At 44.6% G+C, this 19192-nt stretch overlaps 1 protein-coding gene across 3 annotated transcripts in view; it reads right to left on the bottom strand.

The window, feature by feature from the left end:
- Positions 1–331: 331 nt before the first annotated feature.
- CCDC50 (coiled-coil domain containing 50) overlaps positions 332–19192 on the bottom strand; it is a 42818-nt gene continuing 23957 nt past the window's right edge. For 2 of the 3 annotated variants that reach the window (XM_015637991.3, XM_033516637.1), the window contains exons 5-12: positions 16519–16636; positions 12255–12950; positions 10618–10724; positions 10002–10046; positions 9357–9461; positions 8388–8467; positions 7311–7408; positions 332–6329 (exon numbers count right to left, since the gene is read on the bottom strand). In XM_015637991.3, the coding sequence (XP_015493477.1) occupies positions 6310–6329; positions 7311–7408; positions 8388–8467; positions 9357–9461; positions 10002–10046; positions 10618–10724; positions 12255–12950; positions 16519–16636 (1269 nt within the window). In that variant the 3' untranslated portion in view covers positions 332–6309. The remainder of the gene's footprint in view (positions 6330–7310; positions 7409–8387; positions 8468–9356; positions 9462–10001; positions 10047–10617; positions 10725–12254; positions 12951–16518; positions 16637–19192) is intronic. The other variant, XM_015637992.3, reaches the window with a different exon arrangement.

Below are 19192 nucleotides of genomic sequence, written 5' to 3' on the forward strand. Positions count from 1 at the left end.
GCAGAGAGAAATGAGTAAATAAGCATTTAAGAAAGGTTTACAGTATAGTTGCAAGATCCAGAATTTGTATTTTGTAGCCCCCTCTTTATTTCAGCATGTTCAGTCACAAACTGAGCTTGTGAAATGAGTAGGATCAGGTCTGCTCCTGTTTGAGCTACACGTGGCTGCATCCTCAGCTGATGCCTTTGAAGACAGCAGTCAGTCCCAGGGCATTTGCCATTTTTCCTTCTTGTAATCTGTCCCACCGCTGTAGCTACGTGCTGTTTGATGGAATCAGCAGACTCTTTGCAAACTTAAAAGCCATGTTAATGAAATAAGAAAGAGCATCCTATCCTTGCAAATAATCATACTGCTTTATTTTTCAGTATCACAGTCTCAGGAAATCAAACAGTCCAGATCTTTTCCAAGATATTACATAGCCTTTTTTCCATGTCTGTCAACAAAATAATCAAATTAAATACAAATTTGTTTGTTTGCTACATCTATTACAGTGGAAGAACATAATTGTTGGTAGAAGCAGCTAAGTTTCAGGAACAAAGGGTGGAACAAAGTCTTTACTTTCCCCTGCTCTTGTGTAACCCATTTAGGTTTCCAGAAAAGCACACAGAGGGACAGAAGGAAGTGGTGAATAACAAAATACGGTGATTTATTGAACAAAATGGGGAAAGGCAATGTTCCCTTTACATTCAGGACAATTCAGGAGTATGAAGCAAAACATGCTATACACACACACAGACATGATACTTTGGTTAAATGTCATTCAGAAGTTCTATGCCAAACCTGGTAAAATTATAGAGTGAACAGTCAAAATAAAACCAAGAATAGGCTTGCATAGACAAGATTATTGTCAGTGTGCAATTCATATTTAAGGATTAGCTGTTACAATGCAGGATACACTTGCAGCTCTGAGGAATTTAAGCCTTCTGACTAATCCAGCTCATTGCATGGCTAATATTTAGATTCAACCAGCTGAAAGTTTACCCTGAAGAGCTAAATGAGACAACTGTGGTTATTTATCTGAGGCAATTAACTATATTGCAGTGCAGCTGGAGACAGACCATGGAGTCTACTTACAGTGAACACTGATACAGTGGAACTTGTTTACCATGAAGTAGAAAATAGTCATTTGTGTGTGCCACTGTCCTCTCTAGGACTCTCCTGAAGAGCCCAGCTAAGCCTTGCCCTGTGCTGCTGATGGGGAGGAGGAGGCTGATAGTATCTCCAGCCCAGAAGCTGAGGCTTGGGCAGCTCCTGAACATGAAACCCATGTCCCAGCAGCTGTCCTGAGCAGGGCAGTCCAAGTGGCACCTGTGTGCAGCACAGCCAGTACCTCCCCAGCTGCACAGCCACCAATGTGCTGGAGTGCAGCAAACACTGGGACCTCTCCAGGTTTATGTCTGTCCTCTGAAGCAAAAGGAAGATGCCCATGGTGAGCTCCATGCGAGGGACTGTGTCCCACACCCACCTCCCAAAGCAACTGCAAAACTAAGCCCTGAACACCTTGGGAGAGTGGAACAAAATCACCTGTCCCCTGGCTGGGGACAGGTAAAGAGCAAACCTCAGACACCACCACCCTGCTGGGCATTCCTGCCGCAGCACCCACCCTGGCACAGGACAGCACCGAGCTCAGGCACCCGTCAGGCCGTGCTGGGAGCTGTGCTCCAGTTCCTATTGCACCCCACACAGTCCTGCAGTGCCAGTGCTGCCAGGAGGAACAGCAGGAGCCATCTGCTCAGGGGACAAACACACAGCAGATTGCTCTGGGAAGCAAGCAGTGAGTTTCATGGACTGGCTGTGCTCAATTACAAGAGTGTAAACTAAGTAGGGGAATCCTCACACTGTCTCCAAGTGCTCCCCTTACATATATATATAAATAAGCAATCCACAGTTAGTTTGCATACAGGTAATATGAATTAAAATAAAAACCTTGATAATAAAAATATATAATATACACATTGATGAACAGCAATAAACTGAATGAAAACACTAGAATGTAACAGTGGCTGTAATTTGGCACAAAATAAACACACAGATGTTTAGCACTGTAAAAATAACAACCCATTTTTTTCCATAAGTAGAGAATGTTATCAATCCTGATTCAAATCCTGATAGGTGGGAATGCAGAGATATAAAAATACTGTACATACAAGATCCCTTTTATAGAGAGAGAAGCAGACTGCAGCATCTGTAACTTCTGTCCTTCTTCCCCAAGAGGAGAAATTCAACAATGAGAATTCATCTATCCCTTAACAGCTGATATTTCCTCACCCCACCAAACTCAAACCCATGAAGTTCTTTAAAAAAGATGAAATCAACCTGTTGGATCTATCCCTGTGACAACAACTGCTTCTTGCTGCAGGAAGCTTCACAGTCCACATTAAGACAGTGTTTCATAGCAAGGTGACTCAGGTCAGCCTGCTGAAGACATCGAGCATCCCTGCGTGTAAGGCACGATCCCTCCAGGTCACCCGACCTCTTCTGCAGACCATTGTGCTTTGGACGGAGGGCAGGAGATGGTGAGAGCTCCTTCTGCTGAGATGAGCCTACTAGGAAGGTTAGGAAGTGCCAGGATTTCAAGGAGATGAACTTTCCGTGTGGTGCCGGATGCCTTGTTAATGCACAGTCAGAAAGGGATGCAGGACCTGAATGACCTGGGCAGGGGTCCCAGCCAGGGCTCCAACATGCTACTAAATCCAGAGCAAACCCACAGGCAAAGCTACTGAGACTTGGCAAGAGCAAACAAGTAAAAAAAAATCAAGATACTTAAACACCTTTCTGTCATAGGAAAGAAATATTGCTCTGAGTGTTTTTTTTAAAAGATCAGCTTCATTGTGCCTCTTTCCAGGAACACATGTACAAGGTGCTGATTTTGTATCTCACCTACACAAGCTGCACCTTCTTGACCCTCAGCAGAACTGTGGCTGCTGAGCCTGGAGGAAAGTGGCTCTTTGTTCATCCATAATCTTAACTCTTGTTGACTTCAGTGGGACCATGGAATCCCTTTTCAAAAGTGGTCTCTAAATATGCAAGTTCAGTTTCAACCTCATCCTCAGGAGGTCTCTAACCTGTACAGCTCCATGAGGACACCAACATCTAGAAGATGAAAACTGCTCTGTTCTTATCCCATTTACTACCTGCTTTCCTCAGCTGCCATTCCTAGCTTTCCTCTCTGTCTCCTAGCAAAACCTTGGGAACCCCCTTTCCACAAGGAATGGAGTAATGAAACAGGAGAAACACAAGGGACAGCAAGTGAATAACGATAGGGAGAAAGAAAAAAGGACAAGGACTAAGGGAGGATACAGAGCAAAACAGCCCATAAAGTATTCAGCATCCCTCAAAGGCAACCAAGAAAGCAGCAACTGCTCCTGGGACCCTTCTCTTGGGCTCTTGTCTCTTGGTGTCTTTAGTGGAGAGCTTGACTGGCCACTAAGGAGATCCTACAGCTCCACAGGGAGGCACTGAGGTGTTCTTCAGACTCTACCCAGCTTCCAAACTGAATCTACAGTTTTCCTTCACATTTCTACTCATTACCATTGACACCAACAACTTGGATATGCCCAAGCATGCCTCCTGAATTAATAAGTTCTTCAAATGTGAGAGGGCTCAGGGTCTTCATGACTTTCCTGACTAGGTGAAGACAAAAGCTACACCAGCCAACTGCAGTGCAAGAAAGTCCATCACAGCCAGACAGAGAGGCCCATGGAGGGCTGAATTCCTAGTTGGGGATCTCCCCTTGCCTTTAGCAGAGAGTCACCAGTTTTCTGCCAACACAGCCAGTACAAAGCTCAGCCTCTTTGTGATTTGGCAGGACTTTTCTCCATCCACTTTTCACAAGTGCACCAGGCGGTACAAGCAGCAGTGGCTGGACTCTAGTGTGTTTGTAGGAAGTATTAATTCTTACAAACCCACCAGGCATTCATTTCACAATAATAATTACTCTGATGATAATGGAAGGGAAAAGCCCACAGAAAAAAAAATGGCATTTTCAGCAGTAGAAATTTTGACTGTTACATGAAATACAAAAATAAATCCTTACAAAATAAAACCTTGGTAGATGAGACTGCCACACTGGGCCAAGTTATCAAATAAGTAAGAAAAAAATAGCATCTATGTTGGTTTTTTTTCTGTCTTTTTAACCAATATGAACACTTCTGAATGGACAGAGACAGAATGAGAAGAGGGACCAAAGTAAAGACAGTAAAATCTAGCTGCTGACTGGGATATTTCCTGAGAAGCAGCAGCAAGGAAGATGTTAAAAGTCACTTTGGAGCCCATGCAGGCATGTAAGCCACAGTCTGGAAGCAAGGGTATGCAGGTAGCAGGATTCTGCCCATACACAAAGTCCTACATGGCAAAGTTTTTGGTTGGGGTATCCCTGGAACAGAGATCTGTTGGGGCTATGTGGTTCTTCACAGGTACTGAACTTCTGCCAATGGGCCAGGGGGGGAAGGAGGTGGAAGTCTCTTGAGCTGTTGGTCAAGGCAAGACATGGGCTTATGATGTGGTATTAAACCTGCCCCTGCAACTTATGTAAAAAAGGAGCTGCACTGTTTTCACAGTGATTTGGCCCAGAAACTATTCTGACCAAGGACAACAGCCAAGGTTAAGGCCTTACAGCTGCCTTGGGGCTTGAGCTGTGCACAAGAGGAACAGCAGACAGCCATGCTCTCTTCCTGCTTCCTAGAGGTGCTCCCTTTGCACAAAGCTCCCAAGAGCTGCAAAGGCCCCTTTCCCAGGCAGATCAGTGGTGAGGACAACAAGTCCACGTTTCCATGCCCTGGGCACAGGTGTCTCCCCTCCTCTGCAGAGCCTGAGGCAGAACTGCAGCTGCTGGAAACAACAGAGTGGTGAGACAGACTCAGTGTTGGCACTAAAGTCAGGCTGCAGGGGCAAGGCAGCCAAGCTCTCTGCCATGAACTGGGCTAGCCCATGAATAACCAGCTTGCCCTTGGCTGAACAGACTCCAAGACATTGTCCAGATATTCAGCTTTGTAGTTCAAATATACACCTGAAAATAACGGCAAAAATATCAAAAAGACAAAAGCATTGAAATGAGGGGAGGCCAAGGGAAAAGGCTACTTTTCTGAGCAAGAGAAAAATGATTTTCAAAGAGTGGAGGGAATTACAGCATGGGAAAATCTACATAGACAATAAACCTGCAGACCCTGCTGTGCCCTAGAGAGCAGTGATTTTTTTTATTCCTGACAGGAGCTAGCCTGTGGTGCTGGACAGAGCAGTGGAGAGGAAAAGCAGTCAGCCCAGACATCATGTGGACTGTTCAGCCCTCTGTGTCTGATTCAGGTTGCCTGTAACTGTAGATTCTAAATTCGATGCTCAATGCCCATACGGCCCATCCTCCATCAGCCCCATGTTTACAAGACATATCCAAGTTCAGAAACAAGTTACTCTATGCATCAAAAACTGAGCTTGGAGATCCTACTTGGCTTCAGTGAAATTCCTTGGCTTCTACCACACTGAAGCTCAAAGCAGGTAACCTCAAAGATCCCTTCAGACACATAGATCTGCTTGTATGAGTCTTTCCAAACCACAACTCACAGCTTCTTGAACTCTTGGCAACTCTTAAAAGTCACGCACACAAGGTCTAATTTCAGTTGAAATTGTCTTTCCTTTTAACTGTTCTATCCTATATCCTGGAGCTAAATGCCTATACACATTCTACTCAGGTTGTTGGAAACCCTAGAAAGAAATACAGCAGTTAAAAAATATTGTTTCATAGGCAATTCCTGCCTCACCAGTCTCAGGGTTTGGCTTTTGCTGCTATATGTTTAACAATGCCCTCTCCTTCCTGCAAGCTCATATGACTGTCAGGTTGGCTCGCTCAGATATCCAACACAGGAAGAAACACAATTCCTCTTACAGCTGTCCTTGCTAAGTTACCCTAACACAGAAAGGACTTGTACTTCTGATGTTCTGCTGCATTGCCATAACCCAACTCATTTCTTCCATTTTCCTCGATTGTACATGCATCTCAATTTGTTCCATTTGTCAAAGCTCCAGCCAAACTTAAAAATAAAAAGAAAGCCTCAAAAGAATGTATGAGGGAGCTGCTGAGCCAGCTGGTTGATTTGCACAGCCCAGTGGCAGCTAGATAATACTGCATTGCTCAAGTCATCACAGATGAGTAAGAAATTGAAACAAACAATTTTCCTTAAGATGATAACACTTAAAGAGATGATGCTGGGAGTGGAGGATGGGCTTTTCATCAGGTCAGAAATGGAGAAAGTTGCCTGGCAATTCCAGTAATGTTTGCTACAGAAGAGTCAGTACCAAAGCAAAGGCTAGCACAGTTTACTGCTTCCTACGGGAACCTGGAAAACAAAACAGAAAGGAAACAGTCTGTGAGGCTAGATCCTGGTGAAAAGATTACTGTCTGCAGTCATATTTTACCTCTTCTGCCCTCTTGTCTGTCTGTCTTCTAGGGTACTAGTAAAGTCAAAGGCTAAAATGGAAACTATACATGACATGACTCAAGCAACAGGAAGGACAGATCCACAAGACAGGCAAACACATGCATTTCTTCTAGGGTGTGAATGGTGCTGCAGCCCCATTGCACAGTCTCACTAAAGCAAGCAGACCCTATAAAGTGCCATGAATTTTCCAGTTTGCTTGATGAAGACAGAAAGTAAGTTTACTAAACTAAATTTTGAAAACTGTCCACATTTAAGTCTCACTAGTGGAGTTGGAAGAAATCTGAGACTAAGCTATACACAGACCGCCCCCTTCCTTCCCCAGAGGCTCTACAGATAACTCACACAATGGGCATTCACATTTAAAACAACTGCAGGGGTGACCCTACCCACACTGCTCTGTGCCAAGTGATTTCAGGAAACAAACCAACAAAGCAGTGCTGAGATTCTCCAGCCTGCTCTCAGGACAAGTTTCTGTCTGATCATCTGCTCACCCGACAGGCGAGGTTCTGTCTTGTATTGGATTGTTGAAGAGTAGTGAGTCACCTAAAATCCATCATAATGTTGTCTTCATGTCATTTCTTTGTCATTTGCTACCTGAATTTACAGTCATTCATCATTAAGAGATCACAGAGGACATACAGACAGCACCTTGACAAATGCCAGGCAAACCAATGCTGTTTTTCAGTCTCTCAGCCTGCAACGTGCTCAGCAAGTCCAACCCAAACACTGCCCAGCATCACCTGCCTGCTGGGGCATTAATTCCTACTGCCCTTCTCTATTTGCATCACTTTCAATCACTCTGTCCCCTGCAGGCTCCTTGTGGGAGGAAAACAGCTGCCAATAACCCAAGTTATTGGGCAGCCCTGGGGTTGGTCCTACCTTTAGGAGAATGCTCAGGTTTGGGGGTCTGGCGCAAGGGGCTGGGCTGGCTCGTGTAATACCGAGAGTGTTCAAAGTCATCCAGGTGAGGCTGTGACCTGCAAAGCACAGTGTGAAAAGGGTGTTGGGAAATAACAGCACAACAGTATAGGAAAAGCAACATCTCAGCTGTCTGGTCTGCTACTGTTAGTTTGATGCAAACCCTGTCTGGCCCAGGCTTTCTGCCTGCAGAACAGCTCCTCTGAGCACAGCCCATTACTGTTTCTGCAGTGAGAAAATCAGAGTATTTACTGCTTGTCATGGACTTCTTTCATTTAATAATGGTTAGAGTTGTCAGGAAATAAAGAACTTCCATTATTAAGTTTGCTGCAAACTTCATTTAAAAGGGCAGCATTTTAAAGTGGTTAATGTTTGCACAGTTTTACCCTCAGAGTACTTTAATATGATCTCTCCCAGTTTCCACCTGCACACTCCATTTGCTGTTTCTTTTGCACGTTCAACAAGAATTTCTAGGTTCCTTTCTGGAATGGAAATCAAAGCCAGTGGGGTCACTTCCAGGGTTTAGTACCTCATGAAAAGCATGGAGTATTAAGGGATTCAGAAGCAGCACTGGGCTACAGCATGTTCCCAGCTTGGGATGCACAATGCTCTTGCTTGCAGGGTGGTATTCACATGGAGCAGTGGGAGATGTATACAGTGCTTAACTGGGAGCAAGGACCAAGGGAGCAGCTGTGCAAATGCCATGGTGATTATGCCTTCCTGCCCAGAGATGACATTTGGTTTCACATCCCCCAAAGCTGTTTAACCCCCTCAGTGTTTCTCTGGCATTTAACAAATGTCACTGCACAAGCTCATCAATCTCTGTCAGCACCGGGCACGGGGACCAAGATGGACAAGTGCCATGAGCACAGTGAGTGACGCACATCACCAAACACCTCATGAGCTCCGTGCCCCCCATCGCCCTGCTCTCCACCGAGTCCCTTGAGGGTGGGTCATCCCACAGCTCCTCCCTAAGTCTCAGCTTCCCAGTAGCTTCCCAGCTGCACTCCCCATTCTTGCCAGCCAGTTCAAGCTCACCTTGAAGGCCTGTCACTTCTGTGTCGCTGAGTTTCGGGCCCTTCTCTTGACCTTGACCGTGTGGACTCGCCTGCATCAGGCTGATGGGAAGAAGGGAAATCAGCTCATCTGTGTGCCTTGCAAGACACCAGCCAGTACACTGGGAGTGCCACAATCCCACACAGACCTTTTGTGCTTAGTTTACACACAAAATTAACTACAGCCAGACACACAAATGGCAGCATCAGGACTTGTTTTCAGTAAACCAAACACAGCCTTGCTGAACAAAACTCAAATTTTACAATAAAACATGACAGCAGTAAGGAACTGCTCTGAAGCTGGGGTTGAACAGTCTGTAATGACTGTGCACAAGGCTGAGCTGAGCAGAAAGGACCAGCTGCAGGCAGCTGTGCTCCTACAACCACTGAAACTCAGTGAGGCTGAAAACACCAGAGCTGCCATCATCCAGCCCCAAGATTAACACCATAACCCCTTTAGCATCTTAGTAGTGCTGACCAGAAAACCTGCTGCCTATCCCCTTCCATGCTGGCCAGTCAAGCCTCTCTGGTGTCACTCCTACAAAAATCAGGCATGATAGACTCAGGACTTACATTACACAGCCAGTTATGAGGCAGAGTGACAACTGAAGCAGCTGCATTACCCTTACACAAACAGAACCAACTCCTGCTTTTATTCCTGCAGTTAAGATTTCAGCAAAGGGAAGATCCTGCACCAGGGACTGACAGTTCTTCAGGGAGGCCACAAGGTGCTGTGACATCCAGTGCCATCCTCCAAGCCCAGAGCCCAAGGATTACCTTGCTTGAGGCTGAAGCCAAAAGCATCTAATCAAGCAGGAGTTTCCAAAAGGCTCAGGAAGCAGCTGAATAACAGACAGCAAGACCCTTTAGATGCATCACCACACACCTCCCTCTGGAAATGGGAATAATGCGATAGCACCTTATCTGTGGTGCCTCCTGAAGCCTGGCATACCTTCCAATCTTGGTCATGCCTCCTCTTTTCAAAGGAAGACTTTTCTCTCTCTTTCTCTTTTCTTAAAGCTTTTTTCTCCTCAGCCATCAAGAGCCGAGCAATTTCCTAGAAGGGAAACACAGACTGTCAGACAATTTTACTGCACTTGTGGGTTCAAGTTATTCAAACCCTTTCCCATAGACAGTTGCTGAATGGGAAGGGTGCAAATCCAGGATTTCATCCATCTGTGATCAGAAATCAAGGGACAGAGCAAAATTAAGACTGGTGACATGCAGCATGTCCAATAGGTCCCTGATTTACCAGAACTGCATTTGCAGAACCTTTCTGTCCTCTATCCCTTCTCGTTAAAGGGGTTGGTGGTTTATCTCACAGCATCTTGGATAGTCTCCATGGGGTTCAGTTACAACAAATTCTCTTCCAGAACCATGAACTTCTTGCTTTTGTCATGGTTGCAACAGGCAGTGCAACTCTCTGCTTGGCCAGCCTGAGCATATACACAAAACCCATATGGGAGAAAATCCCACTGGAACCCCAAGCTTTCCCTTCAAGGAGAGAAATTAACAACTGGAGGGTCAGAGGAAACAAGGGCTGTTCAGCAGCTTCTGCAAGTAAAGGAATTCCACAAGTATTTGACTTGTTGCTCACCTCATCTTGGGCTACTTGAGCTGCCTTCTGATCTGCTTCATTAGCCTGGGTGGGGGGGGAAGTGGGGAAGGAAAAACAGAGACAAAAAAATTAGCATCTCTGAATTAATCATACTCATTAACCTGCTGGGCAGGGCAAGGAAGTGCCCATATAAATACACCATCATCCTCTCCAAATATACTTAGCTACCCCAATACTCACCTTAGAACCCAACTTCTATCTCCCATTTCAGTTTTTCAACTGAATTTTGCCCTCATGTACCTGCCAGGCCACATCACAATGCATTTCCCACTCTGCTGTTTTCTCTCTCAAAGATGGGCAATGGCCTGTCTCACCTGTGAGCTGCTCATACTAACTATATGCCTCTTCATCTGCCTGGAAACATCCACTTAATATCACTCTGCTTCAGTACTTTAATTTTGGAGTGTTTAATTCAAAAAACAGGGCTTATTAGTTGGAAGCCAGCTGTCACTCCATATTCACATGTATGGAAGACAAAGGTAATTAGCAGAATGCACAAGAGCAAGACCTCATATATTAAAGATTTACAAATTAAAGTTGTCCATGTTGGTTGCCTTAGTTTCTTTGAGTTGACCAATGCACCCTCTCTACTCACCAGGAGCTCTTCCTCCTGCAGCTTGCGAGCAATCTCTGCATCAGACAATTCCTGTTCCATTCGGCGTCCATCGTACATGCCTTGTTTCATCCCCCTCAAATTAGTGCCTACAGAATTAAAAAAAACCCAGTCAACTCAGCCATTCTCCAAATTCTCTGGTAAGGAGATGCCCACAATCTCCTCAGCCACCTGCAAACCCCCCACTCAAGAGAAGCAGAGATCACCACCGTGTACCTGCCATACCGCTGGTGTGTGAGCACCTTTAGCTGAGGTGCAGCACACACCTTAGGGAGGTTTCTCTATGCACACAGCAGTATCTGGCACACCCTCTCTTAAATAAGAAATGCAACTCCACAGCACAACAGGCCATGTCCCATGAAGCAGTCTTTGGTGACAGCAATGCTAGCAAAGGAATTGTAATTTGTCACTCTCTGCATTGATAGATACAGTGGCAAAACTGGGCAGTAGAGAGCAGCCCAAGGTTTGATGTGAGCACAGCAGAGTCTGAACACACTGCTGAAGCAGTGTCACAGGGATAGATCCAGGTTACCTGGGACAGGCTCAGACAATGAGTTTTCATACAATTTCTTCCTTGGGATGAGCCATGAATTTTACAATTCAATGAGAAAACAGACAAGTAAGCATTACTGAAGTTCATATAACGTTCAGTTCTTGTATTGAGTACAGAGTTCTGTTATTTTAAGCTTAAACTGATTAACACTTATTTCCCTACAGAAAGCATTCGTATCATGAGGAAGAAGAAAAATTGTCCCAGTATCTCCAGAGACAGACACACATTATCTATCTTTCTCACCTTATGTGAAGATCAGTTAGATGGCTTAAAGCATAACCTGCCTCACACATTGTCAGACATAGATCCAAGTCTCTAAACTCCTACTTCCACTGTGGCTTTAAAAGTAGAAAGATGGATCTGGATCTTTAAAGCCTCCAATCCCCAAGTGCTTGTTGTGCAAAGACTGCACAGGTACACATTTCCCAGAAAATTCCACTTGTACAGAATTTGGCAAGAATCTTACAAATAGAACCCAGCTGGATGCCCAGTGCCACTACTGAAATTTGCCCAAAATGAATTAATTAAGATGCCAGCAGGCTTTTCAGTAAGAAGTGGATGAAAATTGATGGGTTTTTAGTGCTTAAGCAAAGTGTCCTCACTTACAGTCCTGCATCTCAACTCTACAAAATACAACCATAACCTAACATTCATGGTTTTGTTATTTTTTTTCCTCCTGTACAAGAAGGCCACCACACAAAATGTATCACAAAAACAAAAGCTGGGTGTTGGTTGGAATTTTTGGGGGCATCTTTTTTTGGGGATGGTGTGGTGTTTTTTTTGGTGAGGGGGGAGAAATTTGTTTTGTTAAACAGAAGAATGCCAAGGGCACCACTTCCAACAATACCTTCTTACTCATCCTCGCCAAAGCCATGGAACATCAGACACAGCAAGAACATCAGTAGATAGTAAGAATCCTGCTAAATCAGGGAGAAACCTGGGCAAGATTCCCTGTGTACACATTGCAGGTAGATACTGGAGAGAAACATCTTCAAGGAAGCCAAACAGATGGGGCACACAAAGGTCCAAACCACACATATGCACACCTTCCCCATCTCTTGGTTACCTGGGTCTCGCTGGCAGTCTCCAACCTTCCCCTGGCTCACAGCATGAGGGGATGGGGAATGTCTCCTGTGTCCTGCCCTTTTGTAGGCTTTTGCCTCACCCCTCCTATGGTCATCTCTAGATTCAGCATCATAGAGCTTCTCATCACGTGCCATCCTGTGTGACGAGTGGCCCTGATGGCGAGATTTATGTTTCTCAGGGTGCCGTCTGCCACCCCGATGCCAGGTCTCCTGCTCTGCCTCCAATTCCATGTCAAGAAGAGGAAGGTGCTTTTCTCTGTCTTGCCTCGGTGGCTTTCTGCTGTGCCGTGCTTCTTCTGTGAATCCATGCTCCAACTCCAGGTCAAGGCTGAGAGGTCTCCTCTCCCTCTCCCTGCCAGCTGTCCTCCTCTCCCGCAGCTCCCAGCTATTGCTGTGATCATGGGCACGGTGCTCGGTCTCTCCTTCCAGGTCAAGGCTGGGATGTCTCCTGGACCTTCCCTGGCTGGCTGTCCTCTGCTCCTGCTGATGGCCTCTGCTGGCCTCCCTCAGCTGAGACCTTTGGCAGCGCTCTGAGGTGGAGTGCCCGTGTTTGGGGGCACCGCCGGGCGAAGGTGAGGGGGGTCCTCGGCGCTCTCTCTGCTGGTGCCTGCACCTGCTGTGACTGTGTGCTCTGGGAGGTTCACAAATCTGCTCTCTGGGGTCACCCCAGGGCTGCTCTGAGCAATGTAGGGACAAACAAGGACTGGTTAGTGGTGCAGGGGTTAATGGGGGTTCAAGGCCAGACTCACAGCAGGGAGATGAAGGAGCTTGATGCACGGTGCTAAAAATGCAGGCAAAGCAAGATGAAAGAAAGAACAATAACAGGGACAAATAAGGCTTGCAGGATACAAGAGGGGACACAGTGAAATGGCAGGCTGGCTAGCAGGGCAGCACAGGAGGCAACAAGGTTGGAGCAGAAAGCACAGGTCCAACCCAAAAGTGTCTGAGCACCTCCTAGACAAGGACTAGTCAATATAAAGACAAATGACTTTTAATGATGCCACTGAGGCTGAAAAACAGCCAAGAGAGCAACTCATCTCCTGATGACACATCACTGCTACAGGATCCTGAAGTCACCTGGGAAAGGTTTGCAAAGAGAGGCACAAGAGGCAGGAAAGGTGGGGAGACAATGAGGGGCATAAGACCAGGAGGGGCCAAGCAGAGTGGTCAGGTTAGACCCTGGTTTATAAGCACGGGTGCCTTGCCCTGGCCTCATGCACAAGGTTTTTCATCAGAAAAAAACAGTCTCACCTAACTGGGGGAAAGACCCACACAAAGCAGAAAGGAAGTAAACAGGTAGGATAGCATTTTTTTGTTTGTTTTTTTTTAAATACAAGAATAGGATAGCTGCAGCATCCAAACATCCTCCACCACAGACTGTCACATATCTTTCACAGACCCACAAGTTTCAGGGCCTGCGCTTATTCATTGTCTAAAAAGAAGTTTCAGCTCTGAAAGCAAAGACGGTTATGGATAGAAATTTTAGGATAGAATAAGACTTCACAAAACCCAGGCTCCTGACCTCAGCGTTGTAGCTAGAAAAGCTCTTTACTTGACATTTTGGTGGGGTTGTTTCCTCTGTGCTTTCCAGAAAGCAGGTAAATTTTCTCTGCTTTTTATTTCAGTAATAAACCTGAAGCAGCTAGGAGGATGCAGCATACAATCTACTAATTGATTTATTTTTTCATCTAACCTATTTACTAAGAAAAATCATTGCACTGAGTGAACTATTATCTCTCTACAGCAGCTTTTCAAAATGAAAAAAAAATGCCTTGAAGCAGAGATTGATTTGAAACAAAACTACATACACAATCCCCCACCAAAAATCCCTGCAGCAGCAGACTTTCCTCAACTGTCTGGAGTTTGTTTTACAGTATTTCAAAATATTTAAAATATATTTCACTGCACATGAATTACATTCTGTTTTAATGAATAGCTCTGTCTTGCTTACAATCTATCTAGATTTCAGAGGGAGAAAAAACAAACCTCACACCAAAACTGAACGTTCCCTTTGAGTCATTCTATTCAGAAAAAACATTGTCAGAGCCAGTAAAAATAGACCCTACAGAAAATCCACCTTCAAAACAAGTCTGTGTGACTTTTATCCAGAACAAGAGTATTTTTTAAAAGTCCAAGAACTCTAACAGGAACTGCTGTGGTTGCTCTTTAACTGGTTGGATTTTTTCTGTTTAGTTTTAGATCATGATTTACAGAAAAAAAAATACCCAATCAAACAATCCAAGTGACTTACTGAACAACAGAGACCAGAACCTGAAAGCAAGAGTTTTGAACAACACCCATAAGGATCTAAAAATTAATTCAATTTTGTCATTGAGGAAAGCTCAATAAATACAAGAGCAGAGCGCAGGAGAACACAAAAGAGCAAAGCCTGGCTGTGCTGGGAAAGGATTGCAGCAGGTAGCACAACCATGCCAAATAACCCAAGCAGAACATTTGTTTTTGGGGTATCTCAGGGTGATTAATTCATCAGCAGGTGCTGGTTCCTGTGGCACCTTCCACAGGGGCTATGTAAACACTCCACTGACCCTGGTGTTACTCCCTGAAGCAGCAAGTGACTGAGTGAATACAAAACTGTTTTTCATGGCACAAACACTTCTGGGAGGAACTCTGCCTTTTCTCATGTTTATTTTTCCACTTTTAAAGAGCTCATATTGCTTTGGAGCAATAGGCCTAATCCACGTTCCTCCTGGAGGTGGATAAATTTTACCTCAGTCTCAAACAACAGAAAAAAGCCCCAAAAACACACCCCACCCCCCACTAAAACAAAAGAAATTTAAATCAAGGAGGTTTTATTTGCTTCAATTCACAACTAATGAGGAAAATACAAACCAAGGCTTCTGAAGCCTAATCACATGGTGCCCAAGTAATTAAGAGTTCCCAGAACAAGAAGTTAGATGATCCAGGCATAAAATCCACTCCAGTCCTTCAGAGCTTTTAAGGAGCGCAGATCAAGAACAGCAGGAAGAAAACTTAGACCCACAAGATATCCTGCTCTCCAAATCCACACCACAGTCTTACTTCAGAAAGACACAGGCTTTGTCAGCTGATTTGATATAAAAATCCATTCTGTCCTATTATCTCTGCAGGCACACTGTTATCTATGCTGCATTTTTTCAGATTTTTCCCATTTAATTCTGGAAACCTGAAGTGTGGGTTAGCCATAGGACTCCAAGATCAATTTTTCCCAGCTTTGAACATGTAGCAGGACTTGTGATCATGAAGTTTCCACTTGGTTACTGTTTTGCACTTTTGAACTTTGTGCTTTGTACTTTCTTGGTTATCTTTGAATTTCTTCCAAATTGAAACTAAACACTTTGTGTAAGTTCAATTAATAGGCTTTAAAACTGCCAATGGCATTGATGTTAAAATAAGAAATGAGGTTTGATCTTCATCTTCACAATCTGTTAATCAAAAGCAATCCATCTTCCCCACCACATTTTAGAAGAACAAACACAGGAACCACCACCAGTGCACAGCAAAGCCATCCACAGATTGCTCCATAATTAAACACACCCTGATTCTCTCCTCCCAGTTTAAAGAAGGTCTGTATTCAATCACAGAAGCTGACCAAAAGAAAGCAATAAAGCATTGTAGATCAAATCATTTCCACACTGTACAGTCCCAGATGATAATCACAGCAGAGACATTCTGTAGAGATGACCTTGTTCTTCAGTAAGTCATTCAAGGCAGTTGTGCTAATTATACAGCTTGGGTACATACCTGCAAGGAGCTATTTTTGAAACACATCTCCATGAACCAGCATTTACTCCTTCATGTAGCTGTGCCAGCATCACAAATGAATGCATGGAACAGTCTCTCTTCAAATGCAAGCATGGAATTTCAGCATTTCTTCCCCACATCCTTGGTGTCACACAGCAGTAACTGCCTTATCAGCCACTGTCCTTTTCCACAACCACTTTTAAAACACATATGTGTGGCTGCACTTGCACATACACACACACACCATGCTCCCTATCCCTGCCATTTAGGTCGCCTTCAAGGACAATAAAAACTACTAAATTGTCTTCTCTGCTTTTTTTTCTTTTCTTAAACTAAATACTTCCTGATTATGAAATAATCCCATTCTAACACCGGAAACTGATGTAATGCTACAGTGCTAAATGCAGGACTGTAGGATAAAGGGAGTTTCCCAAACTGGTTGTCAGACCACCAAGTCCACCTTACACTGCCATGATCCTGACCTTTTATCTTGCAGAAACATACCTCCATTTTCTGCATAATAACTCTCTTCATAGCCTGTGTGCCCCTGGGACTCTGGGTAGTGCTTCTTGCGCTTTTTTTCTTCCTGCAGTTCTTTCTGTTGTAGGAGACGGGCAATATCCTGCAGATGTGGAAGAAAACAGACATTAAATCACCACTAAAAAGTATTTCCAGATTCTTTCAATCAAATTCTTTATTAAATTATTAAAATCCCTACAAAAAAAAAGTTTAGTTTTTCAGACAGTCAACAACAGTTACTCAAATTCAGCCCCTGGGCTGGATGAGGCTTTCAAATTAATGGATGACAAAAGGGACCATGTCAGCAATCAGTATTCAACCTCACGCAGGCCCAGTGCTGAAATTCCAACACCATGGTAAACTCACAGGTTCCTGCTCCTCCTGCAAAGCCCTAATGGCCAAGGCAGGGCAGAAGGTACCACATGTGCAATCTCAGGCTTTCAACAAGGATTTGAAAGTCACAGAAGTGCACACCCACTCACAGGAGTGGGCAGGATCTCCCCCCTGCACTCTGCCAGGGAAGGAAAAACACAGCAGCAAAGACTGTCCAGCTAAAGGCACTTCTGACTGGAAGGAGCTCCCAGAGCAAACTGTGAACTCACTTCACACTAGCTGTAATTTTCAGGCACAACAGGATGCCAAGCAGAGAAATGCATCAGTTTGACAGACAGAGACTTGAAGGAAAAGAAAATCGAAAGGACATTAGGAAGAGCAAACTAGGCACAAGGCAGGAGCACAGTGGGGACTGCAGCCGTTTGTCTTCTGTCACAGTTTTGGTAGATATGCCAAAGAGAAGAGCACTCCATTTTCCTAATTGGTTTTCTTTTGAGATGACTAATGGATCAACAAGGCCTAGGAACTGCAAACAGCTCCCTGGGGCTTGCTCCTCTGAGGCCCAGGAGCTTGTGAGTCAGTGAAGCCAGTCTGGAGCTAATGAACAAAGCTGGGAGATACCAGCAGGGCATGCTGCCCCTTTGCATGCTATTCATTTAAGCCTTCCTAATCCTCAGGACCTTTACAGAGCCATGCATGTAAAGTGGACACTGCAGGCAGGAAAGGCATGGCTAAAATGCAAACTAAGAGTCAACACCCTCCAGAGCCAAGCCAGCACTGGAGGACATTGGATGGCTGCTCAAGTACAAAGCATTACTTCAGGATTCAGGTAAGATCTGCTCTGACACCAGCACTGTGAAAAATCTCGGAATGCCACAGGCTCCTTAAAAAAAAAAAAAAGAAAGAAAAAAAGAAATAAAGAAAAAGCCCAAAACCAAACAAACCAAAACATTACAAACCTCCACAAACTCCTTCCCTGACAAGGTTAACCTTTCTAGCAAGTACAGTAAGTCTATAAATACATGAGCTAAAGCACATTATCTCCAGGACTGAGACAGCTCAGGACTTGCAAATCCATACAAACCACTTCTTACAAACAGGATTCATAAGCAGGCAGGGCAGGCAGGCTTAGTGCTTCATTTAAAAACCCTGCACTCCAGAAAGGATCTGCCTCAGTCCTCAGCTACATTTCAGCCACACTTGGGAACTTCCCACGTACCAGCAGGAAGAGATAGAATATTTATGACTTCTCTTTGCTTTAAGCCACAGTCAGCTGAAGCCTGCTTCCAACAGCACAAGATGGTCAGCAGGCAGGCTTGACAGGCTGCAAGGACCTGTTGTCAGATTGCTAACATCCCTGCAGTTCTCTACCTAAAGCAGGAAGGAAAGGTGCAATTCCAAAAGTCAACATTAGTTTTGCATCTCCTTCACCTTCCCAATAAAAAAAAATGACAGCTTGGCTATGGGATTTTTGCTTAAGAGGTAGTAAAGTGTTCCTCCCATCCTGTTACCACAAGCTCTTCTTGGAAGCCAAGCCCTTTCCATCTGTCTGGGCAGCCTTTCAGTACTTGCTTGGAATTAATCGTAGAAAAAGAAAATGAAGTCTTGCAAAAAAACCCCATGCATCTGTCAGGTAAGGGCAGATTCTTATTTCAGGCTCTTCCAGGAAATACAGCCTTGTGTTCAAGCTCTTGTATACAAAGAATACCACCAGGTGCCTCTTAAACATCCTGAGACAACTCAGGCCACTTTGGAAATCATCTGAAATCAAAAATGGGGACACACTCCAGGCTCTCACAGGTGTTCCTCTACTCTGTGGATTTCTTGAAAACTCAATCTGACAGGCTGACCCACTGAGGTGACCAACAAGCAAAATCCTTTGTACACTATGAACAAACCACACCACCCACTCTCAAGCAAAAGCAGCAGAGAAAATTCTGAAGTCACAAAGGAATCTGCTAGCTAGAAACTGTAACAGGGTGTTCAGGCTGTGAAAGACTAAACTGAAGAGTGGAGAAGCCAGAAACAGATGGCTGGGCTGAGAGTCCTGCTGAAATCTTTGCATCAAAGACAAAGAAATCACAGCCTGTCTTGCATTTGAGAAAGCAAGCGTGTCTCAGAGTGTATAAACAATTACAATTTCCTACAGCAGGGCAATAAATACCCCAACAAGACTAACCTATTACTTGCTCTCTTCATTAGCAAGGCCACTGGCATCAACAACCCTTATGACCCTTGAGTGTGAGTACTATGACTGTATCTTATTCCTGTAACAGGACTCCCCAAAATCTCCATGCATACAGAGATCTGTCAAGACAAGGACTGC

Source organism: Parus major, chromosome 9 (genome assembly GCF_001522545.3).
Source record: "Parus major isolate Abel chromosome 9, Parus_major1.1, whole genome shotgun sequence".
Lineage (NCBI taxonomy): Eukaryota > Metazoa > Chordata > Aves > Passeriformes > Paridae > Parus > Parus major.